The following is a 24880-nucleotide window of genomic DNA, read 5'->3' as shown; positions in this document are numbered from 1 at the left end:
AAAAAATGCAAATGTTTTTTCTATTCCACCCACTTCTGATGATGTAACTTTTGCTTTAATTGCATATCTAGTATTATTAGTACATATTCAATAAAAGATTGCTAGCACTTAGTACCCCTCAGGTTATGGCTAATGAGAAAAAGTAGATCTGCAGAATATTGCACAATGCCAGTACTCATGAAGAACTTTTCTCACCTTTAGTAAACCCTCAAATTATATATAAAGATTGCCTAGATATACAACGCTATTGGTTTTAAACAAGTAATTACTAACAAGTCATTAAGGGTTGGACTGAATAATGTTCTTTAACATTAATAGCAGCTTTTTTTTCCCTTAACAGCAGAAGGTGGCTCTCAGACCCCTATCTGAAAGTTATAAGGTGAGTAGAAAAGGAAGTCATATTTGTTGCTCACTTATAGATGGAAGGGTGTATCTGGATGTCTGTTTGGTACCTACCTGAGTATTTTTCTCTCCCATTATTTTGTATTTCATTCCCCAACTTCCCTCTTCCTAAAAGTGGCCATACACGTAGCAATTTTCGCTCTTTCCACACTCCACTGACATTCAGGGCTGAATCGTCAGATTTGGAAGTAGAAACGTTTACAGGGTAACCCTTTTGAAATAAAAAATAACAAAAGTGGTATAAAAGTGATACCTTTATTGGTTAACTAAGATAACCATAGCAAGCTTTCAGAGCTTTTCAAGCTGATTACAATGAAGCTGTGGTGCTCTCTGATATATATACAACATTCAGCTCATAGATCAAATAACCAGAAAAAAAGAATATTTGTGTGGAAGGTGTTAACAAAGTCATATAAACTATAAACGGGGGTGGGGGCTGCAAGGGACAAACAGATACAAACAGATAAGGTACAGGATAATGTGGATCAAAGTGACTTGATATAAATTAGGGTAAGTTACTGAAGTGTGAAGTGAATGGAATTCCATGTGATTAACCGGTCCAGTGTCTCTACAGATGTTTGTATTTCTGGCTGGGTGCAGGCAGTTCTTAATCTAAATAATTTGCCATAAATCCAAGGCCCAGGTGTCCCTTCTCCAGAGAGATGAAAGTTTTCATTAATTTGTACTCCCATACCTTCCTTTCATTCTCTGTTTTAAAGTTTCCCTTAAGGACCAAGATTCTTAAATCGTTTATGGAGTGGTGAGGGCTGTTAAAATGGTTCCCTACTGGTGTGTCCAGTTTTTTATTTGTTATGGTAAAGCGGTGGTGTGTATTCCTCTTTCTCATGCTTTGAAGTAGAAACGAAAATTCTACCACCTTCTGCCGATTCAACCCTGAATGTAGATTTTGCTTGGGCACCTTCAATGGCAACCGATCAAAATCTTTCAATCTGCCCGATCGACGAGTCGACCATTATCCGCAGCCTTTTGCGATATCTGTCACCTTGTCAAGTTGCCATACACGCACCGAATATCGTACGAAATTGTGGTATCGTACAATATCATCGGTGCGTGTATGGCCAGCTTTACCCTTCTCTTCAAACAAACATTTTCTGCCCTGTATAACAATATAGAGATGGGCATAGTCAGGCACCCAGAAAGCAGCATCACAGCAGTACTGCAAAGAATTCTCTTTAATTAGGTTTTAAAAAGTGCTCTCTTACTTTCTTTAGTGTCCGGAATTTAGTTTGTATTTATTTTACCTAAATTGTACTGCTCTGGAATAGGAATTAGGAATGTTTTATTATGTTTCACAGTAAGGGGTCAAACACATAGCCACTTTTTAAGCGTTATTTATAATTTAGCTACTGCTTTAATAAACCAACAAACCCTTCTGTCTGTATTACAGGGTCAGTATTGTCATAAAGGAGAAGTGGTGATGAAAGTTGAAAACATTACTCAGGTAACATATCTTTCTATTTCCAAGCTCTCATATATTTTCTGTGCCCTCCCATAGGTACTAAAGTGTTTTATGTTATTCTTTAAGTGACCGAAGAATCGGTCACTTAAAAGAACTGGATTCCAAGTGGAACTCCGGAAACATAGGCCTTAATCATTTCTTTCTATTGCAGATCATTGTGGAGTTCTCCCAACTTCTCCCCCTTCTCCCCTTGCTTTCTACACATCTCAGTGTTGATTTACCTCAAGGGCAGTCCAGTTTATATGGGAGTCTGGTTGCATATCAGGACAATTATTTTCAATGGCCAGGCTACGGTTGCTTCTGTATTTTTGAGTATTTGAGTATTGTTTCTGTCTTTACATTGATCTCTGCTTACTTTGTTCTTTGGTATCTTTTTCAGTGTGGCATCTGGTCGTTAGGAATAAGGGCTATTAAAATGGCAGAAGTAAAACCACTTAAGCAAATGCCAACTATTGGGCTCATCAGTACATTGTAACCATTAAGTGCCACCCAGAATGGCAAAGGGCATGTAATTGGCAAGGTGTAACAGGCAGTAATCTAAGCCACATACAGACATATGCATAGAGAACATGATCTAAACACCACATCCCTTGCTTCTGGAAATAGCATATAAGTTCAAGCTCCCCCATATTACAAAATGGAAATTCTGCTGCCCTAAAGTATAAAATAACATATACACCAGTTTATTAAGATCAACTGTAGGTCTTAATATATAATTTCTCTTATTACTTAGCCAACAATCCACCAGAGCTTTCATTTGAGTCATGGTAACTCCCATATGCATATCACTATACATTGTATTTGTGCAAGTAAAGCAAAAACAGCTATGTTTTTTGCACTTTGCATGACCAAAGAGGGGGCCAGCATATACCAACAAATAAAGTCTCGCTTCTGAACCAAAATTTGTTAAACAGCCTCACACAACACAAAAACCTCTAATATACCTATCACTATAATGTGTTCCTTCAAAAAGTATGAATAAATATAATTTTTATATACTGAAATCCAACTGAAAACAGTTCTTCACTTTCTGCATAATTTGAAATCCTGATTTCCAGATCAGCAGGAGAACAGGAGGCAAGGCTTAGATAATTGTTCCAAACCATAATATTACGTTAAAAATCATGAAAAGGCTGGATAGTTTCTAACTGATGTATATTGCAAAGTTTCTTGAAATAATGTTTACTTTTCAAAAAGCTTAAGTTGTGTTTGGGTGGAGTTCTCCTTTAATGCTGTGGTAATGTTTATTGTGCCATACCAGAAAAAAACGATTTTTTTAAGGATATACATAACATAAGGATAACTTAATTCTCGCTGACAAAGGGAGGTGAGGTGTATATCCCACAACACCAGAGCCAAGCCCGGCCGGCCAGCTCGCCCATCGCACCCCACCCCTCCCACCGCGTTACCTTACTTCCAGTCAGTGTGCATGTGTGCACTCGTTCCTGTTTGCATGCGTGCACTTGGGAGAAGGGGGCGCAATGAGTGGCCTAGGATAAATGCAACCCCTGTGCTATTACCATAAAGAAGCAGACTGCTTTACCACTGCCGCTTTACCATTTTTTATAGTTGGTAAACTGACATTTTTTTACCCTAAATGGATACTGTATGTTAGGGGCTGTGTGGTTTCATTGAGAGGAATGTGCAATATAATGCAATATAACACAATGATGAACTTACATTTGGAGCGTATTTATTAGGGGAACTCTCGCTTCTGAACGAAAATTTGTTAAAGAGCCTCACACAACACGGAAACCCCTAACATACTTTTGACTGTAATCTGTTCCTTCAAAAAGTAGTATAAATGCCATTTTTATATGCTGAAATCCAGCTGCAAAATAGTTCTTCTCTTTCTGCATCATTTAGAATCCTGGCAGGGAAGAAGGGACTAAAACATTGATGTTACAAATTGTAACATTTTCTCCACAGTTTACAGACAGCATGCAGGAACTACATTATCCACAATGCATTGCACTGTGATGTTTCTTTCCATATTGACATCACGTGTGCAGGGATTGTGGGATGCAGGCTAAAGGCAGGCTGAGGACAGTATATGTAGTACATTAAGTTTGAGGCACAGAAAGAAAGAGAATATTTTGTGTGTTGATTTAGCAAAAACATCACTTTCTATTTGGCCCTCCAGCTTCTTCATCTATGTGTAAGTGTGTATACATTATATTGCACCAATACACTGTCATATTTGGGATAGTAAAAAATAAATAAGTACCAGAAGTGCATAACAGGCAATGCTGGAAGAAAAAGAGAAAAGTAAAGGGTACAGCAGAGGAAAGAAAGGCATAATTTCCCGTGGTAGTTAGGTTACATCATAGCATTTTCCCTAAATGAATTAGATTTGGATTCCGATTTACAAGATGTTTTCTCATAGAGTGATCTAAGTGATCAGACTGAAAGTGTACCAGAGGTTAAACTACTGTGTAAACAACACAGAAAATTAATCTTACAACAATCAAGATTAAAATGGGAGATATCTGACAAATTATATTAAACCTAAGATGATACCTAGAGGTTTAGGAATTAGGAAGAATGTGGTTAATGATGCACCAAAAGAGTTTATCCAACAATGGGAGGATCTTTTTACAACTTGTTCTCTAGGTTTAATGGGTTTGATATTAAAGGAACAAGAAAAACATTAAAAGATTTGGATAATGTTGTTTTGGGAAGCTCAGATAAATTAAAAAGTTATGAGAATGATGTGGAATATATGAGGTTTAATAGCAATTTAAAGAAGGATATTGATAAACTACAATCTGATATAAAAGAGAGTAAGAAAAAGAAGTTTCAGAGGGATTGTGATGATTATAAAATAAAGAAAGTATATATCCCCCCCCCCCCCCCCGGAACAGCAAATAGCAGGGTAATGATTTGGTGGAACAGGAAGATAGAGCCCAATTCAACATGCAGGTCCCTTTAGGAAGGGAAGATAGAAATGGGAGTGGAAGAACTCTCCCAAAACTTCGAGACAGAAGTGGGCATATCCCAGAAAAAGGAGATGGTAAAATGTTAGAACAATGAATGATACATTGCAAGGGGTTAATTTGTCTAGCCTGGTGCTTAATGAGGCCGACATGTCCCTACTTAGTAAGGGGCATGTATTGTGTAAATTATAGAAGAGAAGCCTTTACAATTAACCATGTAGGATAGGAGGGGAATAGAATTATTTGACTCTTAAAAGAATGTAAAGGACTGTTTGAAAATTTTGAAAGTGGAGAACAATATATAGCTTTTACAGATTTAAATAAAAAATCACAATGGTTGCCTTCCATCTCAGTTGCACCTAACATAGGCCTTTTTGTGCAGATGGTGCAACTTGACATGGAAAAAAAAGAGAACCAATGATACTGAGGGATAATTTAACAAAAGTAAATGATTGTAAGGTGGCTGACAAAGGAGGTAACATAGTAATAATGGGTCGAGTAATGTATCATAAGGAAGTAATGAGACACTTGGCTAATTGTGATCAATATAGTTACATAGTTACATAGGGTTGAAAAAAGACCAGTGTCCATCAAGTTCAACCCATCCAAGTAAACCCAGCACACCTAACCCACACCTACCAATCTATACACTCACATACATAAACTATATATACAACCACTAGTACTAACTGTAGATATTAGTATCACAATAGCCTTGGATATTCTGATTGTTCAATATAGAGTGTTGGATAGGAATCCTCTGAATATAATCTTATTTAATCTGCAAGAACTTTTGAGAGAAGCATTGGCTGAGGAATTTGAATTTATATACAGAATGAACCCAGTAACCACTACATTTTATGTAATCCCCAAAATCCATAAAAATAAAACGCCCTGGACACCCAACAGTGTTGGGTGTAGATGGACCGACTAAAGTGGTTAGTCAGTATGCCTACGTCTTTTTTATATATCTTGCCATGTTATGTTCAGGACACATGAGACGTGTTGAGAAAATTAGATGGTATAACAGTAGATAAAAATACTATGTTGATATCACTAGACATTGAAGGTCTTTACACATTGATACCCCACAGTGCTGAATTGAGCCATGTAGGTTTTATTTGGAGACAAGAGGGGAGAGATAAAAAAAAAAATACTAAATTTATTCTTAAAAGCATTAAAATTTGTATTGGAGAATAACTCATTCGTATTTGATGATAAACATTATATCCAGAAAAGGGCGAACGTGACATATGTGAGCCTACACCTGAGGACATGGGAAGGAGCTGGCGTGTAATAGAATAGCTGAATTAGGCCTTGAAGAAGTTATATCAATGTGGATCAGGTGTGAATGACGTACTAATGTTGTGGCAGGGGACAGAAGAGAGTTTGCATCAATTTGTTAAATTACTCAGTATTAATGATAAAAATATTACAGTTAGTTATTAGAGATAACAGTATTACAGTTACTTTTACTAGAGATAAAGGGGGATAGAATAGTGATAGAAACATATAGAGAATAAACTGCAGTAAATTCTCTTTTGCATGTAGCCACCATCCACTGTCTCTAATAAAAGGCATTCATGTGGGTCAATTCCTAAGGATTCTGAGAAACTGTACAGACACAAAGAGATTCAGAGAACAGTCTGGGGAACTAAAAGAGAGACTTAGAAATAGAGGATTAGCAGAGCAGAGTATCCACAGAGGGAATAAAGGGCTAGTAAAGAAAAAAGAGAAAAGGAGTTATATGAAAATAATGTAAGAGAAGATAGCCAGAGGATTAGATTGATAAGGAAGTATAATCAGCAATGGGAAGAAGAAAAAAGAATATTCAGTGAAAACTGGCATCTTCTAATTAATGATCAGGTACTAGGAAAAATCCCAAGATTGACTGCCTGGAAAGCAAAAAATATAAAAGGTATGATTACTAGAAGTCACTATGTGGCACCGAAAGTTAGTATGTGAAGTTGGTTAATTTGGAAAAGCAGAGATAAATGTGGCCATTGCAAGATCTGTAAATATATATGTGAGAAATATGAAGTGATCCGCCCTGAAGGGAAAAAATATCCAATTTTGTATTTCATGTGATATTTTTTGATTTTTATGTGATATACATTATAAAATGTGGCTGTGGGAAAAGGTATGTGGGAAAGACCTTCCGAAAAATGTCAAAAAGAATAATGGAACATGTAAAAACAATAGAAAAAGGAGATCTCCACAGTGGGGTAGCAAAACTCTATCAGACCAAACATGGAGGATTTAATGAGCCCTTAAAGTTATATGGGATAGAACGTGTAGTATTAAGAATTAGAGGTGGAGACATAAATAAAACATTTTTACAAAGAGAGGCGAGGTGGACGGCCATCCTTAAGACAATGTATCCTGAGAGGATGAATGAAGATTTTTCTGTTAATAGTTTCCTATAACCTATTGGTGAAAGAGCCCAGGAAATATCACACTTTGTAATTTATATAAGTATTGTTATATGTGGTAGCTAATTCATATTACCCCATGGTGAAAATTATGCTCATAAATCATTAAGTTGTCATTTATTATTGCTGTATTTAGCCTGTAAGCACTACGGGGCAGGGACCTCTATCCTTTTGTCTCTTTGATTCTTAACTTATTGCAACTCTACCTTGTATTTATTGTTATACTTTGTATTTATCTATAATTATTTTAATAACCCCCTGTTATACTGATCTGCTCTACTGTATAGCGCTGCATTCCCCAGGGCCCCCCACCCAAAGCATCCTCCAGCTTCCCCCAGGGCCCCCAAGCATCCTCTGGCTCCCCCCAGGCCCCCCTCAAGCATCATCCAGCCCCCCCCAAGCATCCTCTAGCTTCCCCCAGGGCCCCCCCAAAGCATCCTCCAGCTTCCCCCAGGCCCCCCCCAAAGCATCCTCCAGCTTCCCCCAGGGCCCCCCCCAAAAGCATTCTCCAGCTTCCCCCAGGGCCCCCCACCCAAATCATCCTCCAGCTTCCCCCAGGGCCCCCAAGCATCTGCCAGTTCCTACCTTCCCTCCCCCCAGCTGCCTCCTGCGGTGGTGTCCTCCACTATGTGCCGCGGCTCCCCGCTACTTCTGCGCTTTTATAAGGTTGCGCCCCGTGCATGTGACGTCAGTACGCACGGGCGCAACCTTATAAAAGCGCAGAAGTAACGGCACATAGCGGAGGATGCCACCGGAGCGGAGGAAGCAGGGCCCGGACTTGATGAAAGGGGGCCCGAGCTAAGAAAACTTTAGCACAGCCGGGCCCCCTTTAAAGCTAAAAACATCCGGGCCCGGGACGATTGTCCCCCCTGTGCCCCCCTGATGGCGGCCCTGTCTGAGCAGTTGTAAGCTAAACTTAGGGGTTGTCGCAGAAAATGAGGTTGGCCTGTAATATAAGTTGATGCTACAGGGCTGATTATTAAATTCTGATGCTAATTGAACTGGTTTCATATAATGTGCATCTGAATGAATTACTAATCATGCTTACACTATTATATTTATATTCTATATATACAGTATAGTCAGTTCCTAAACTCAGGTAACTGACAGCAGCACAGAGCATATGCAGTGAAGCAGCAGAAAGGAAGATGAGGATCTACTGGGGGCATAATCAGATGCACAGATCTCCCCTGCTAAAGGGCTATGGTTGCCTTGGGCTGGTACAGGAGCCCAAAAACATAATGTACAACATTTCTAACCTATTTCTTTAGTTAAAATGTAGTTCTTCTTTAATAATTCTGTGTTTTAATAATGACCTCAGTTCATTATGTATAATCCCATTCCTTCAGAAACACCCAGCAGAGCACAATATAAATACATATACAGGTATAGGACCTGGTATCCAGAATGCTCGGGACCAAGGGTATTCCGGATAAGGGGTCTTTCCGTAATCTGGATCTCCACACCTTAAGTCAACTAAAGAATCAATAAAACATTAATTAAACCCAATAGGATTGTTTTGCATCCAATAAGGATTATTTATATCTTAGTTGGGATCAATTACAAGGTACTGTTTTATTATTACAGAGAAAAAAGAAATCAGTTTTAAATTTCTGAATTATTTGAATAAAATGGAGTCTATGGGAGACGGGCATTCCGTAATTCGGAGCTTTCTGGATAACGGATTTCCGGATAAGGGATCCCATATCTGTATACTGTATGTCAATTTTTTTGAATTAGTCTTTATGTATGTATGTATATCTTTATTTATAAAATACCACTTATGTATGCAGCGCTGTACAGTAGAATAGGACATGTAAAGCCTACGTTTGCCTACAATGTATATCAGTTGGGCATGCCTCCCCACCCAAATGGCATCATTTGTACTGCATATATCCCCTCCGTATGCCAGCACCATCACATTTTCCTAAAGCAAATAGCAGCTTTCACCTGGTGGCCATTTTTCCTCTGATACATAATCAGACATTTCATCAAGAATACAGGCTCGCACAGGCAGAATTGTCTTTGATTAAAGTTCTGCTTTGTTTGAGCTGAGCTCAGGAGAATTGGTTGGGATAAAAAATTGAATCAGACAGCTAGAGCTGTGTTTCTATGGGAACCTGCAGTGCCATCTCTTCACTGGCTGCTAGACTGGGGGGTGTGTTTAGTAATCTGAGCTTAGAACAACTGAGCATGCTCACAAGCCAACAGCCAAAGCAAATTCCTGAGGGAGGGGGCTGAGTGGGTTACAGGAGGAGAAGGAAATCTAAGTGATTAAGGGGATGTTGCAGCCTTACATTAACCTCTGGACAACCAGTGTGGAAGGTATTGAAAGATTTCAAAGAGGCTGTTCATTGATTAAACTTTTATGTGTGGGGTTTACATGTCCTTTAATACAAACAGGGGGTTTTAAAAATAATAATAGATACATGCAAAGTATAAGTATACAAATAAATACAAGGTACAGTTGCAATAAGTTAAGAGTCAAAGAGACAAGAGGATGGAGGTCCCTGCCCCGTAGAGCTTACAATCTAAATGAGAGTGTAACTTACAGACACAAATAGGCAAATATAAGTGCTGTAGGTCACAGTGGGTGACACTACAATATAAGTGCCAGTTCCCAGATCAGGTGCTGGGTGAGTGCTCCAAAAGGTAGTCTTTGAGTTTAGTTTTAAAAAGTTTGAGGGAGGATTCTCTCCGGAGGAAATCAGGGAGGGCATTCTAAATGTAAGGGGCAGCAAGGCAGAAAGGTTTAAGGCAGGAAACAGCATAGTGGAGGGCGCAACCAAACGATTGCTCTGTGAGGAATGGATGAGTCGGCCAGGAATGTATGGAGACACAAGAGAAGAGATGTAGTGAGGAGCAGAGGAATGGAGGTTAAGAAGGTTGAAGGTTAAGAGAAGGAGTGAAAACACATTCTGCAGCTTTAAAATTTATATATGTGTGTATATGTGCAGTCTGTATGTGTGTTTTTTGTCTAATATGGCTAAGGAATGCTGGAAGATATATTAAAAGGTTAAACTAGATGGACAGTTATCCAATAAAATCAAATAATATATTTGTGATAGGGTCCTCTGTAAGTTGCACTAGGGCCAGGACTGATGTGAATGAAATCTCTGTAAAGTGCTGCGGGATGCAATTACTGTATAAACAAATAATAATATTGTTAATGTAACACTGTACCAGAACTTTCTGACAATTTTATATCCATGAACAAGTATATTTCCCAGGAGACTTCACAGCAAAGTAGCAAAGTCCAAATAGACCACAATCACTGCAGCTTTCCAATTTCCTACAATTTGTTTTAGATAAAATACAGCTAACATGATTGCTGTTTCTAACATTTTGTGTTTTGCAGCCTATTGTGCCTAAATGACATTTCAGCACCCCTCAATCACCACCACTTATGCTTCCGGACACTGGACACATTTAAATAGACTTTATATGACTGATTGCAATAAAGTACATTAATGTGCTACTAAATGCACTAGTTTCTACACAAACCATTGTGTATACTGTGTAGAACATCTTCAATCTGCCTGAGAGCATTTTAACACAACATGGCAACCTGTTTAATTCTTCAGGTGAATCGTTACACCACTGCTTAACAACATATTTTCACTGCCTCCCTAAACAGACCAACAAGAAGAGGAACAGACCCACCAGTAGAATGAGGTTTTTTGTCTGATTAAAGGCAGACTGCTTGCAGTGGAATGGACTAAAGGTTTTCCCTAATGCGCTACGGGGAATATATAAACAGTATCTGTTTTCTTTCAAATGAGGCAGCTCAGACAGCTTTCCCTGCGTGAGGTATTTGTAACTTCCCTTTGTGGATCTTCTCAAAATCCAGGTCCAATGTTCAAAACTGCCATACACAACTATTTTTTACTCCAACAGTTAGATAATGTAAGGTGCCTTTAATATAAGGGCATCTTGCCTATATCATTGAGAAGCTTTGATTTGAATAAGGATGGCAGTCATTAAAATGCGCTGAACCCATACAATCCTTGTTATCCCCTGGCACCTATCCTTATATCAGAGGAGATCTGTTAAACATGCACATTCTGTAGTTCTTAATCTGATGCAGATTTCTATCATGTGTTATCCATATGCCCCCATAAAAAGAATGAGTATGGAACTGAAGTACTGCTGGTACTACTAGAAGTGAAAATCCCACCAACAACTTCTGTCACATCCAGTATCTACAAACACAAAATTAATCAACCAACAATCTTTAATAATCACTGTGGATGTAATATATCTATATAGTTCTAGCAGTTGCTGCTATGGCATGGGCATTAAGTTACTAATACATAATTTCCATTAAAGGCTATCCTTGTGAATAAATTCAAGCTATGTGAAAGCCAGCATACAGTACATGGCAAATTTGCTATCCCCTGAGCTTAATGGAAATACAGGATATTTAATTACAAAAGTCTTACAATCAGAAACCACTGCCAGCCATTCCCTATTCTACTGTATGAGAATGATGCTGCCTATGGCACACAGTATATACTACTACATAAGAACATTGAAGTTTGTGTTACTGGTACTACTCACTGTTTGGTGCCATCAGAAGATTTCTTCCCACTTAAGGGTGAATACACACAGAGCTACTATAGTGTATAGTGTATGTATGTGAGTGTATAGATTGGTAGGTGTGGGTTGTGTGTGCTGGGTTTACTTGGATGGGTTGAATTTGATGGACTCTGGTCTTTTTTCAACCCTATGTAACTAACTATGTAACTTGTCACGGCTACTGAAATACTGTAGAAAATGGAGATCATTCTTGGCCTAACAAGATCCAACATGGTGAACTCCTGAGGACAAATTTGAAGGCCTGGATAATTACTGTGATGATCCTTTCTGCCAATGCACTAAGCTCTGTATATAAAATACAGCATTTGTACATTTTTAGGCTTTACTTTTCCTTTAAGTGCTGGATTCCTCAAGCTTAAGGAGCTAACATCACATCTGAATCCAAATTTCTTTAAATAAGCTTTCAGCCCAGAGTGTTAGGATATGAGAACATTTCTACTTTCTATAGAGTTTCAAGCAATTTGTTATCAGTTTTGTTTTCATCTAAAAATATTGGCACAATGAGAAGTTGTGGGTTTTTATACCCAACATCAACAAATGTTTGTATTTCATTCAAGCCATTTGCATAACTGAAATAAGGGAGAAATAATAAAGGAATACAATGTAAGAACATTTGTTATATTACAGTGTGCTGTGTACCAATATCATTTTGAAGTTTTTTTTAACTTTTATACACTTGAACATTTGTGTTCCATCACAGGATTTTCCAAAGCAAATATGTAAAACATATTTGACATTATGCATATTTCCCTTAAATAAAACCAGAAGCTCCCAGTATGGGATGTGGATAGTTTATTACTGTTACAGCAGGATTTAAAATTTATTGAAACACCAAATCAGACGCTTATACACAGGTTTAAAAAGGTTTGTGTTGGCAAACGGAACTTCTTATCAGGTTCTTGCAGGTTATTAAAATAAATGCCTAAGCATTGGGTGCAAAGTTATAAACCCAGAAAGAATTATTATGGTTTTTACTATTTTTCACGTTTGCCTGCTGCTGAATCTTTTTCATAGGTACAAGGTAGGGCAGGGCTGTCCAACTGGAGGCCCCTGAGCGTCTTCATGAGATATTGATGGTCCCCAAGCAGCTAAGGCGCTCCACTGATCTTTTTGGATTATGTTATTATAAGTGGCCCCTGAACATCAGGTTTGTGAGTTTTCAGCTACGGAGCCACTATAGTTCCCAACATCTCAAACAAGCAATGATAGATTTTGCTGGTGAAGGATATTCCACCTAGGGTGAAGACACACAGAGCTACCAGTAGCTGCTACTTGTTGTGGCTACAAAAGTAGACAATGCTGATCATTTACTGATAATTGTCTTTATGTGTGTTTTAGCGGAAGCAAGTATCAGTATTGTCTATGGCAGGGTATTTTCTGGTGTTTAGCACCCATGACAAGTAGCTGCTACTAGGTAGCTCCGTGTGGCTTCACCTTTAAGATGACCATACTCGGGCCAATTTCAGATGGCGATTTGGCAGCTTATCTGCCCGTGTATGGGGACCACCGATGTGCCCCCGACCGACATATAGCCTGAAATCAGCCAGATCACGATTGGGCAGGTTTGATTTTTACGCTTGTTGATGTGGTCCCCGAACCGACAGTGCCTATGCCCTCTGTTTTGGTTAAATTGTTTGGCCCTAGAGCCCTTGGCGACCTCTGCGGCCATCTTTAATGTTTGCAAATAAAACAACTGCCGTTCTAGGTAATCCATTTCAGATTCCATTCCATTTGCTGGTGAAATTCTATTCACCAAACATTTTGTTTGGTCTGCTATTATCTCCTCACAGTTTATCTAAAAATTACAAACACAATTAACAGTTCTAATTAACTGCAGATCTATGTCTGGAAATGCTGTAACAGCTCAATGTATTTCTAATACAGGTATGGGATCTCCTGAGGGTGTGTGATCCATTATCCAGAACATTCGGGACCTGGACTTGTAATTAAAGGGTCGGTCATGTGGAGAACCATGCCTTAACTATCTAAACTACTTGAAACCATTTGAAAGGGAACTATTTTATATACAGGTAAGGGACTGTACTCAGGGCCTGAGGGTTTTCTGGATAAGGGATCTTTCTGTAATTTAGATCACCATACTTTAAGGGGCCCATTTATCAAAGTCCAAATTTCGGACATTAAAAAGCACAATACAAAAAATTCCGATTAAATCCAATATTTTCTGATGTGCGCTAAAAGTTAAAATTTTGGATTGTGGTTGTACGAAAATATTGTGGTACGATCCGAAAGTTCCAAAATTTTCATATCCGAACAAACTTTCTGACTTTCTGACTTCAGTGCATGATTTTGGAAGCCTCCCATAGGACTCAATGGCACTCTGCAGCTTCAACCTGGCCCAAGGAAAGTCACAATAACGGAGCTTGAATGAATAACGAAACTTTTGTACTCATTGCGACAAATATGATTTTATCGCACAAATTGTCGCAAAGTACGAAAAAGTCACGCAAATTAACGAAAAATCGCAGGAAATACGCAAATCATACAAAATTTTAGTATTCAGGCTCAATCGTACATTTATAAATGGGCCCCTAAGTCTACTAAAAATGTTCAGCAACCTTCCTCTGCTACATCTTTCCAGCTTTTATTTGGGGGTCACTAATCCTGGCAGCCAAAAAACTATTACACTGCGGGCTTACAATTTTATCAATATTGCTACTCTTTATTCCTTATATTTCAGTTCAGACTCTCTCTTACTCATATTCCAGTCTATCATTTACACCACTGCCTGGTTGCTAAGGTAAACAAAACCCTGCAACTTTATAGCTGCTGAAATTTCAAACTGATGAGCTGCTGGACAAGACACTAAATAAGTAAAAAAAAACAACAAAAAATATAAAATTAATATCAATGTCTATCTCATACTTAGGGCCACATTTACTAATCCACGAACGCTCAGTGCATAATTTCGGCGACTTTTTTGTACCTTGCGCGACTTTTTCGTACTTGTGACAAAATTTGTCCAACAAAATTGTATTGTTGCGCCGAGTACGAAAGTTTTGGATTCATTCAAGCTTCGGTATTGTGACTTTCCTTGGGCCAGGTTGTAGCTACAGAGTGCCATTGAGCCCTATGGGAGACTTTCCTTGGGCCAGGTTGTAGCTACAGAGTGCCATTGAGCCCTATGGGAGACTTTCCTTGGGCCAGGTTGGAGCTGCAGAGTGCCATTGAGCCCTATGGGAGACTTTCCTTGGGCCAGGTTGGAGCTGCAGAGTGCCATTGAGCCCTATGGGAGACTTTCCTTGGGCCAGGTTGGAGCTGCAAAGTGCCATTGAGCCCTATGGGAGACTTTCCTTGGGCCAGGTTGGAGCTGCAGAGTGCCATTGAGCCCTATGGGAGACTTTCCTTGGGCCGGGTTGTAGCTGCAGAGTGCCATTGAGCCCTATGGGAGACTTTCCTTGGGCCAGGTTGGAGCTGCAGAGTGCCATTGAGTCCTATGGGAGACTTTCCTTGGGCCAGGTTGGAGCTGCAGAGTGCCATTGAGCCCTATGGGAGACTTTCCTTGGGCCGGGTTGTAGCTACAGAGTGCCATTGAGCCCTATGGGAGACTTTCCTTGGGCCGGGTTGGAGCTGCAAAGTGCCATTGAGCCCTATGGGAGACTTTCCTTGGGCCGGGTTGGAGCTGCAGAGTGCCATTGAGCCCTATGGGAGACTTTCCTTGGGCCAGGTTGGAGCTGCAGAGTGCCATTGAGCCCTATGGGAGACTTTCCTTGGGCCGGGTTGGAGCTGCAGAGTGCCATTGAGCCCTATGGGAGACTTTCCTTGGGCCGGGTTGGAGCTGCAGAGTGCCATTGAGCCCTATGGGAGACTTTCCTTGGGCCGGGTTGGAGCTGCAGAGTGCCATTGAGCCCTATGGGAGACTTTCCTTGGGCCAGGTTGGAGCTGCAGAGTGCCATTGAGCCCTATGGGAGACTTTCCTTGGGCCGGGTTAGAGCTGCAGAGTGCCATTGAGCCCTATGGGAGACTTTCCTTGGGCCAGGTTGGAGCTGCAGAGTGCCACTGAGTCCTATGGGAGGCTTCCAAAATCATGCACAGAAGGATCAAAGTCGGAAAGGTTTTCCCGCTGTTTACAGCCGTTCTGAACGAAAATTTCGGATCTCAAATACGGTATTATCTTGACTAATACGATTTTTTCATGATATTTGCGATCTTCAGAAATTATCGTATCCCCTTTAAGTAAACTTATATTAAGGGTGATTGGAAATTACCCTTCAGAAATAGGCTTTGTTTGTCAAGCTGATGTTAAAGGGCAAATGATGAAATTCTGATGTAGAATGCATTGGTTTCTGAGCTACCATGTAATGTGAATCTGTATAATTACTAATTAGCCTTTTAATATTAATTTATATTTTATATAAAAGCTGTAAAATAGCATAAACAAAACTGGGAGCTACTGGGGGCATATCCTAAACTATAACTCTTTACTGCTAAAGGCTGCCTTGGGCTGGTACAGAAAACCCAAAACATGTGTAGCATTTCTATGCTACACCACCAGCTAGAATGGAAATCGCCGGTGGGATGGCAAACGCGGCGCCAAAATCGCCGAAGTTTCCTCTCAAGGCAACTACGGCGATTTCGGCAAATCGCCGCGCCGCGTATGCCATCCCACCGGAGATTTACATTCTAGCTGGTGGAATGGCATTTTGGGGAGATTAGTCACCCGCAACAAGGGAGATTTGTGGCGAATAATCTCCCTGTCTGTCACGGCCCTAACAGCAGGATAACACATTTACATTATCAGCAAAAGAAAATTATTTTTAAAGTATGTTTTAATTACAATATGTTAGATTTACACATACACACATCATATTTGAGAAAATGCTATTTAAATGAAATGTAAACACTTAAAACAAATGAATGCAAAATCCCAGAGTGCTTCTAAACTCTTTCACATCAATATTTTTCTAGTTTTTAAGAAATTTACAGTTCTTACACTATAAATGTAATGATTCTGAAAACTACAGTGTCACCTGCTGTTCATTTCATCTGACCAACCACAGTCGGCAGAAAATTAATTTGTGAGAATACTAAATTCTTGTGATGTTGCTCGGATCAGTTCCAAACAGGACAACATCACACAACTTTCCTCTTCTCACTAACTTAATTTTCTGTCAAATGTGTCCCCAATAAACAGTTGGTGGTTGATTAATTAATTAATTTATTTATTCATACATTCATGTGAATACCTTGAAAACTAAAAGCAACAATAATGTAAACTGTAAAATACGCACTCAATTTTACATTCATTTGTTTCGAAGTTTTACATTTCCTTTAACTAACATATATAGCAAGCAGATATCCAGCGTTATGGGCCCGTGGGGTAGTAGGTGCTCAAGAAAAGTGACAATAAAAGCCTTACTATGACAATGATGCTTCTGTTTGAGAGCACTGTAGGCACACTTTCAGGAAATAGTACATTATAAGATAGGATTAGGGATTTGATTACTTTGACAATATTAGACAATATTTAATGTTCTTGCTGAATTTAGTTAAATATAAAGGAAACCCTCTAGCTGCACAAAAGGTGATACTCCTATTGTTGCATTAATGTGACTCCCGGTATCTTCCTCTTGCTTAACCATCAGATTTGGGGTTGTAGAAACTAATCCCTGTACCAGTCTACCTACCTACTCATCTGAGACTTACCATCTCTTGTCTCTACTCTGAGTTGCAGGCCAAAATTATGCCGAGGGTTCATAACCCAAAGGTTGCTTGTTGCAGTAATATCAAACTCCAGCCAGCCTTCATCCGAAGCCCATACTGTTTGGGTATCCAGCAAAAAGATATTGGTTTCCCTGCAGTTAACATAAAAAATGGCAAAAAGAACTTACTCATCAGGAGATATAAACGTATGTTATCATAATAGGCCTTATGAACAATACAGAAAAATCAGATTGGTCTGATTGTGTGAATTGGGCTGCAAAGAATCTCTTTCACAGATTTGGAATTACTATTCCCCTGGCAGAATCGCAAGAGCACCAGGTGGCACAAAAATGTGCCCCTTATTGCTCATACAGGCAACAGTAATGCGATTTTTTTAATGCAGGAAGAAAGCGTGCAAAGAGCAAAAAGTCTTCAGATGTTACAACATATATAGGACCCGTTATTCAGAAAGCTCCTAAATAAAGGAGGACCATCTTCAATAGACTCCATTTTTATAAAATAATTACAATATAAAAAAAAATGTTTTTCCTTTTCTCAGTAATAATAAAACAGTACCTTGTACTTGAACCTATACCTATACTTAAAGACGCATTAAGTTTATTCCTAGCATAAGTAGTCAATAAGAAGAAATCCATTGCTCAACATATGCCAGACAGTAAACATATTAAGGGTTAGTTTACCTTCAATCTAAATTTCTCTCCGATGTAGACACTGATAATACTGAATTCTGCCTAATCCTGCAGGCTGTTAATTTGTAAAATAAATAAATAAATAAATCACAGAAAAAAAATCAGTTCCAAATTGAATTAGTTCTAGGCCAAAAGTCTTCAATTAAACAGGTGTTAAACTGACTGATCCGCATCAATGGCAGAGCTTTAATTAAACCTGTTAATAAAAAACGTAATCTGCTAAAGCCTTCAATGTATTTTCCATCAAACAGTGGAAATAGAAGAGAGGCATGTAAAAATCTTTCCTTTAATTACACTTTTCTTTTTCAGGTTGCTTTTCTGGACATCCATGCAAAAAAAAAAACATTATTTGGAAAATTTCAAAGGAGACCAATACCTGTTGTGTACATGATTGTACAGAGGTTTAATTGCATCCTGTGTGTTTATTGTCAATCTCATTTTGGCATTCACAGGACATTATAGGTAAGTAGTTTATATACCAAGAAAATAAAGTCACACTTAGGGGAAGATTTATTGAAATGTGAGGTTAGAGCTTCATACACAAGTATTCACCCATTGCTCATTGCTATGTGATTTTTAGAAGTGTATTTATCAAATGGTGAACTCTAATATTCACCCATTGATAAATGCACTTCTAAAATTCCCAAAGGAATGAATAGAAATGGGTGAATTTTTTATGTGGTAAACTCTAATTAATATCACATGTTGATAAATCTGCCCCTAAGGCGGCTGTTTATAAACCCAATGAAACACATCTGAAATCTATTCTGATGCACCTGATTTTTTTATATGTAAAGCATCAAACACTGTTGGTAGCATCAATGGAAAGTGACATCAGTGGTCAATCTGCAAATAGAAATGATGTCAAAAATTGTATAATGTTAATGAAATTCAAATCATTCTTACTTTTTTGAAGTATTGTGAAGTTATGTTGTATTCTTTTTATCATGTATCAAGTGCCCCAAAATGTAGTGGAGGTACATTGGTAGTAAATCTAGGCAGTATAGTGTGAATTTAAAGAAGCAGTTTCATAATCCCTCGTAAAGTAGTCCACAAACAGAAATAACACTGAGCACCAGTATCCTTTAAAATATAATAAATGGATAAGCACACACACACTTCTGGCACTCATCTCTAACACTTGCCAATTTAGATCTCCTAATGTTTTTATTTCTTTTAACCTTTTCATAATTAATTTGCAGCTGTAAGGGACAACACTAGGGGGCTGATTTACTAAGACACGAATTCGAATCCGAATTGGAAAAATTCCGATTGGAAAACGAACATTTTGCGTCTTTTTCGTATTTTTTGCGATTTTTTCGGCGCCTTTACGACTTTTCGGAAATTGTCGCGGCTTTTTCGTTACCAATACGATTTTCGCGAAAAAACGCGAGTTTTTCGTAGCCATTACGATTAGCTCGTATCTTGTCGCGACTTTTTCGTATTGAGCGCTCGTAAGCGGCGGGCAAAACTTTCAGACTTAGCATGATTTTTGAAGCCTCCCATAGGACTCAATGGCACTCTGCAGCTCCAACCTGGCCCAAGAAAAGTCACCATACTGAAGCTTGAATGAATCCGAACGCTAAGAAAAAATCGCAACATTTTGCGCAACTTTCGGATGGCAACGAAAAAGTCGCGATAATTTTCCGAAAAAATCGCCAAATACCGATCATTACGAAAAAAATGCAATCGGATGCATTCGGCCAGTTCGTGAGTAAGTAAATGGGCCCCTAGGTTTTTTGAGCAATTGTACCTATGGTAGCATAGCAGGCTTTAACACTAGGGGGCACATTTACTAATCCATGAATCCGAATCCCGAATGGGAAAAAATCGGATTGGAAACGAAAATTTTGTGACTTTTTCGTCGCCGTCGCATTGTTTTCGTATTTTGCACAATTTTTTCGTTGCCGTCACGACTTTATCATATTTTGCGCGACTTTTTCATCGCCGTCGCAATTTTTTCGTATTGAGCAATTGTGAACGGCGGAAAAACCAATCTGATTTTTTGCGACGGCGACGAAAAAGTCGCAGAAAATATACGATAAAGTTGTAACGCAACGAAAATATCTCGGGACATACAAAAAAGTCGCGACGGCGACGAAAAAGTTACAAAAATACCGATCATTACGAAAAAACGCGTTCAGACACTTTTGGTCCGTTCGTGGATTAGTAAATGTGCCCCTAGGTCTGCCTTCTGAAATCAGTGCCTCAAAAGTGCCTTAACTTCTAAAAGTACAGTGTAGTGCCAGCAATTGCAAGGGGACATGATTACTCTGTACAAGTACATTAGAGGGGATTATAGGCAGGTAGGGGATGTTCTTTTTTCCATAAAAATGATCAGCGCACCAGAGGACAGAGCTTCCATTTGAAGCAACGTAGGTGGTTTTTCACGGTGAGGGCAGTGAGGTTGGGGAATGCCCTTCCTAGTGATGTGGTAATGGCAGATTCTGTTAATGCCTTTAAGAGGGACCTGGATGAGTTCTTGAACAATCAGAATATCCAAGGCTATTGATATTATTGATACTAATATCTACAGATAGTATTGATGTTGGTATATAGGGTTTAAGTATGTGAGTGTATAGATAGGTCAGTATGGGTTTGTGTGTGCTGGGTTTACTTGGAAAGGTTGAACCCAAAAGGTTTTTTAACCCAATGTAACAATGTAATGAAAATTCTACACTGTATTAAATGTATAGGCAAACAAGAAGGTTACACATGTGTAAACAGCATGGTGACTGTATACCTTTGTGTGTAGTTTCAGGGCCCAAAGTAGTAGGGGGCTACTTTGGTATTTGAAACAAGCTTTCACCACACAGCTCTCTTGGAGGTAGTGTTCTCATATCAGTTTGACATTGGGAGGTGACTGTCTAACACTCCCACCACCACTCTACATTTTTCGCTGCCATTTGGTTTGTTTTTATAAGTGCCTGAATGAATTACTAGTAAGACATAAGACCAGGGAATGGGCATTGAACAATAATTCTTTTTAACTGTTGTAGCAGTAGTGGACGGATCAATGGCTAAAATGTTGTCCTTATCCTGTATTTTATCATTATTTATTTCCTAGTGAAGATCACATTCAGGGGCCTATTTATCATACTGTGTAAAACAATGAATGACAGAAAAACGGTGTAAAAAGCTATGATGTAAAAAGGGTGTGTTTATGTTGTCTGAACTTCGGATTTGACACCATTATTTTACACCCCTCCAGACCTGGTAATCCATTAAAGTCAATTGGAAAAATTCAAGCACCAATTAAGTTCTGGTGGAAAATATAATGCAAAAAAAATGCAGAAAAAACCTGATTGATAAATTACATATTTCCCCATATCACTTCAAACTGCTGCTTATGTTTACTCACATCACACAATCACAAAAAATCATTACACAGCTTGATAAGTACACCGTTTTTTAATGATATTTTACACAGTACCATGTACATAGCACAGTATCTCAAATTTGTCACCTGCCAGTAGGAAGGTACCACTGACGCTTATCAGAAAGTCACATAAGATTGTGTGAAAGGCAGCAGCAGCCACTGTGAACTACCACTAGTGTTACAATGTTTCTACAGTTTCATAATTAAAAGTTACTAGGCCCTATGATTACATTATTTTAGGGCCCCTTAAACTGCTGGGAAGAAGATCTGTCCCAAAAACCTATAGTGAGTTTCCATTTCAAGCAGGAACTTACTGGGTCCTTTATACTGATTGGTTCCTTGTCAGCTACTGGCTTGTGCCCCTTTTGCTTTGTCTGTGGACAACTGCAGGGCCCATTAATATTTTCACAGTAGGTCTTTCTAGCAAATTTGCTATTTTACTGACTGTGCAGTAAGGAAGCAGAATTTTGCCAGATAACTGCTTTCAATCTATATAAATATGTTCTAACTTCAAAGAAAACAAAATGTGTTTTAAAGCATTAAGCTAAATATACCACAATATTTCAAATGCTGTATCCTTGTTTGTACCTAGCAGCTGCTGTTTGTTGGCCAGTAATAATGGACTAGAACACAGTCAATCTTCCAAATAGAAAACTGGCTGCTTCCACTATGGAATTCTCCTCTGTCCAGCCTGTGAAGTGCTTTGCTCCCATGAGAAATGAAATGACATTCCTAATGAATCACAGGGAGAAGCTCAGAAATGCAGCCACCTCAGCTCCTGCAGATGTTAAAACATCACTTATTGTGATAGGATTCAAATATTTTTGGTGGGGTGGTTTATTATATTGTTTATTGATTTTACCTCATTAATAACTTTCCCAAGCATCCTTCCTGGATGCTACTCAGCAACAAAATGACAAGAATTAACAAACTGCAAAAAGTTTTTAAAATTGTTGGAAATTTTGATAAATGTCTTATTTCTGTCAGATGAAAGAGCACTGCGAAACATTTACATTTATATACTGATTACTGGGTTAATTAAATAAATCCCTTTCTGCATCACATGTGGTAAGAAGTCCAAAGCCCCGTGAAGTCATTCACCCAAAATATGAAGCCGTTTTTGTTTATTTTGGCCATTTTCCAATGATAAGTATTATTTATTATATGTGTTAGCCATCTGCAAAATAATGAATAAATATAATGGCACGACACATGACTAACTAAAAGGGCATCAAGATCAGTGCAGTTTAGTAATATATATGTGTTATCAATTGTGCAAATATCTGACCAATTGGCCATTCAGTTGTATACTACTGTAACTACTGTGTGTTCAGCTGAATGGGAAGCAATTTGTATCTTCTGTACATAAGGGATCAGTTAAAAATAAAGAAACAGTCCTGTACCCAATCCCAGTCCTGAGCTTTTATTCCATACCATCAATGTATTGCCACAGATGGGTCATAAAAGAAAACAGGTGTCTGTTGTCTTATATGACCCATCTGTGGCAATACATTGATGGTATTTACCCTGTTGCCATCATAGGACCCCATGCCCTAATAAGCCTAGCCACACTGTCCCCTCTGCCCCAAGTGATATACCCGGGAGTCGCTACTCCCGGTCCTCAACTCAATGTCACCTGCCTTAACTCCTGAATTGACCATTTTCAACCTGGCCTGCATGTCAAAAGGGGATGGAAGGGTGATCCTACTGCATGGTGCTGCTGCTGGACCATCCAGGTAAGGAAGTCACCACTGACCACCCCTACTTAAGTAACCTGCTCCCCATCCTTGTCAACTCCACATGACCCCTTCCTACCTGTGCCTGATTTTGCTGTCCTCCTATTCATGCCCCCTTTCTGACCCTCTGGCTCCATTGGACTTCTAAATAAACAGAAAAGGGCAATGGTCTCTGTATTCTGAAGGATGACCTACGATTCAGGTATAGTGGTGAATAGTCTCATAGTGATGGGTACACATAGAAACCTTGGTTGTAAGCTCCACATGGAAATGGATTTATGTGAATTTATAATCTCTCTAAAGAGCTGCAGAATACTTCTACTACTACTACTAATAATAATAATAATAATAAACACATGAGTAGGTATGCACATGTATTCACATATGCACATATGCACAGGCTTTCCAACTAAACATTTAGGGTTGTTTTGAAAGCACTAGGTCATTTTATGTTAAATTGAAAGTAAAATTGCTGCTATAAATTAATGATCAAATAGACTTTTGAAATACCAGAACAGGGTCATCAACCCTGCCTGACCCTGCTGAAAAGCATCCCTGTTAATATAAATATATAAACATCAAGATAAGTAATGGTTTCCATACACTGCTCCCACTAATGAGAGAGACTGTGAAGACCTCAAATTCATCTGGAATTATGTGATGTTTACATAGTAGAGTCTGCTGCTGTTAATAAATGGGGATAAATTGGATGATGTAACAAGTTCCGTGTGGTATTTGTTTGTATGAGGTGACAAGCATCTAAGGGTACGTTAGCTAAACTCTGACATTTCAGATGTGACAGCGTGGGTTTGCGGTTGCTTGTATGTTATATCCATAGTACAGACAGCAAGGCTGCTATTAAGTTGTTCTGGGTAAGCATGATGTCACACAATTTCCACATAATGTGTCCCCAACAGGTCCAAGGCTGCTGTTGCTGACAAGAATAGAGCATACCTTGATACCAGATGGCTCTGCTGCCCCAGGGGACCACTGCTGACAACCCCACCCCCCGCCCCAAGCGCGTACAATATAGTTACCTCCGGGTGCGTCGGGGAGGGAGATCAGCAGCCTGGGGACACGCCAGCTGGGTTTCTTGACTGGTGCCCTGCCTGCCCAATCTGACCCTGTATAGCTGAATGCTGAAGTATGGACACCCCTTGCCAAATTACATATAAGTTTTTTACATTTTAATTGTGTAAGTAAAAAGCAGGAAACAATTAGTGCAGGAATCAGTATGTTAGGAAACTACATAATTGTAAATGGTAATGCAAAGTTACATTTAGGGGCAGATTTATCAAAATGTAAGTTTAGAGCTCAATACATACAAACTCTCTCACATTTTGTTTATTCCTATGGGGTTTTTAAAGCATATTTATCAATGGGTAAACTCTTACTTTCACCCACTGATAAATATGATCCTAAAAATCCCATAGGAATGAATACAACATAGGCTAGTTTTTAATGTATTAAGCCCTAAACCAGGGATCCCCAAACTTGTTTACTTATGAGATCAGATGTAAAAAGTTTTGATGAGCCACACAAGCA

At 39.0% G+C, this 24880-nt stretch overlaps 1 protein-coding gene across 1 annotated transcript in view; it reads right to left on the bottom strand.

The window, feature by feature from the left end:
- Positions 1 to 24880, bottom strand: part of bmp6 (bone morphogenetic protein 6) — an 84703-nt gene that overhangs the window by 14976 nt on the left and 44847 nt on the right. Inside the window, 1 exon segment of the mRNA NM_001112907.1 lies at positions 17514 to 17662. Coding sequence (NP_001106378.1) covers positions 17514 to 17662 — 149 coding nt within the window.

This window comes from Xenopus tropicalis, chromosome 6, assembly GCF_000004195.4.
Source record: "Xenopus tropicalis strain Nigerian chromosome 6, UCB_Xtro_10.0, whole genome shotgun sequence".
Classification (NCBI taxonomy): Eukaryota; Metazoa; Chordata; class Amphibia; order Anura; family Pipidae; genus Xenopus; species Xenopus tropicalis.
The sequence above is the reverse complement of the archived record's forward strand: the minus strand, read 5'-3'. Positions and strand labels throughout refer to the sequence as shown.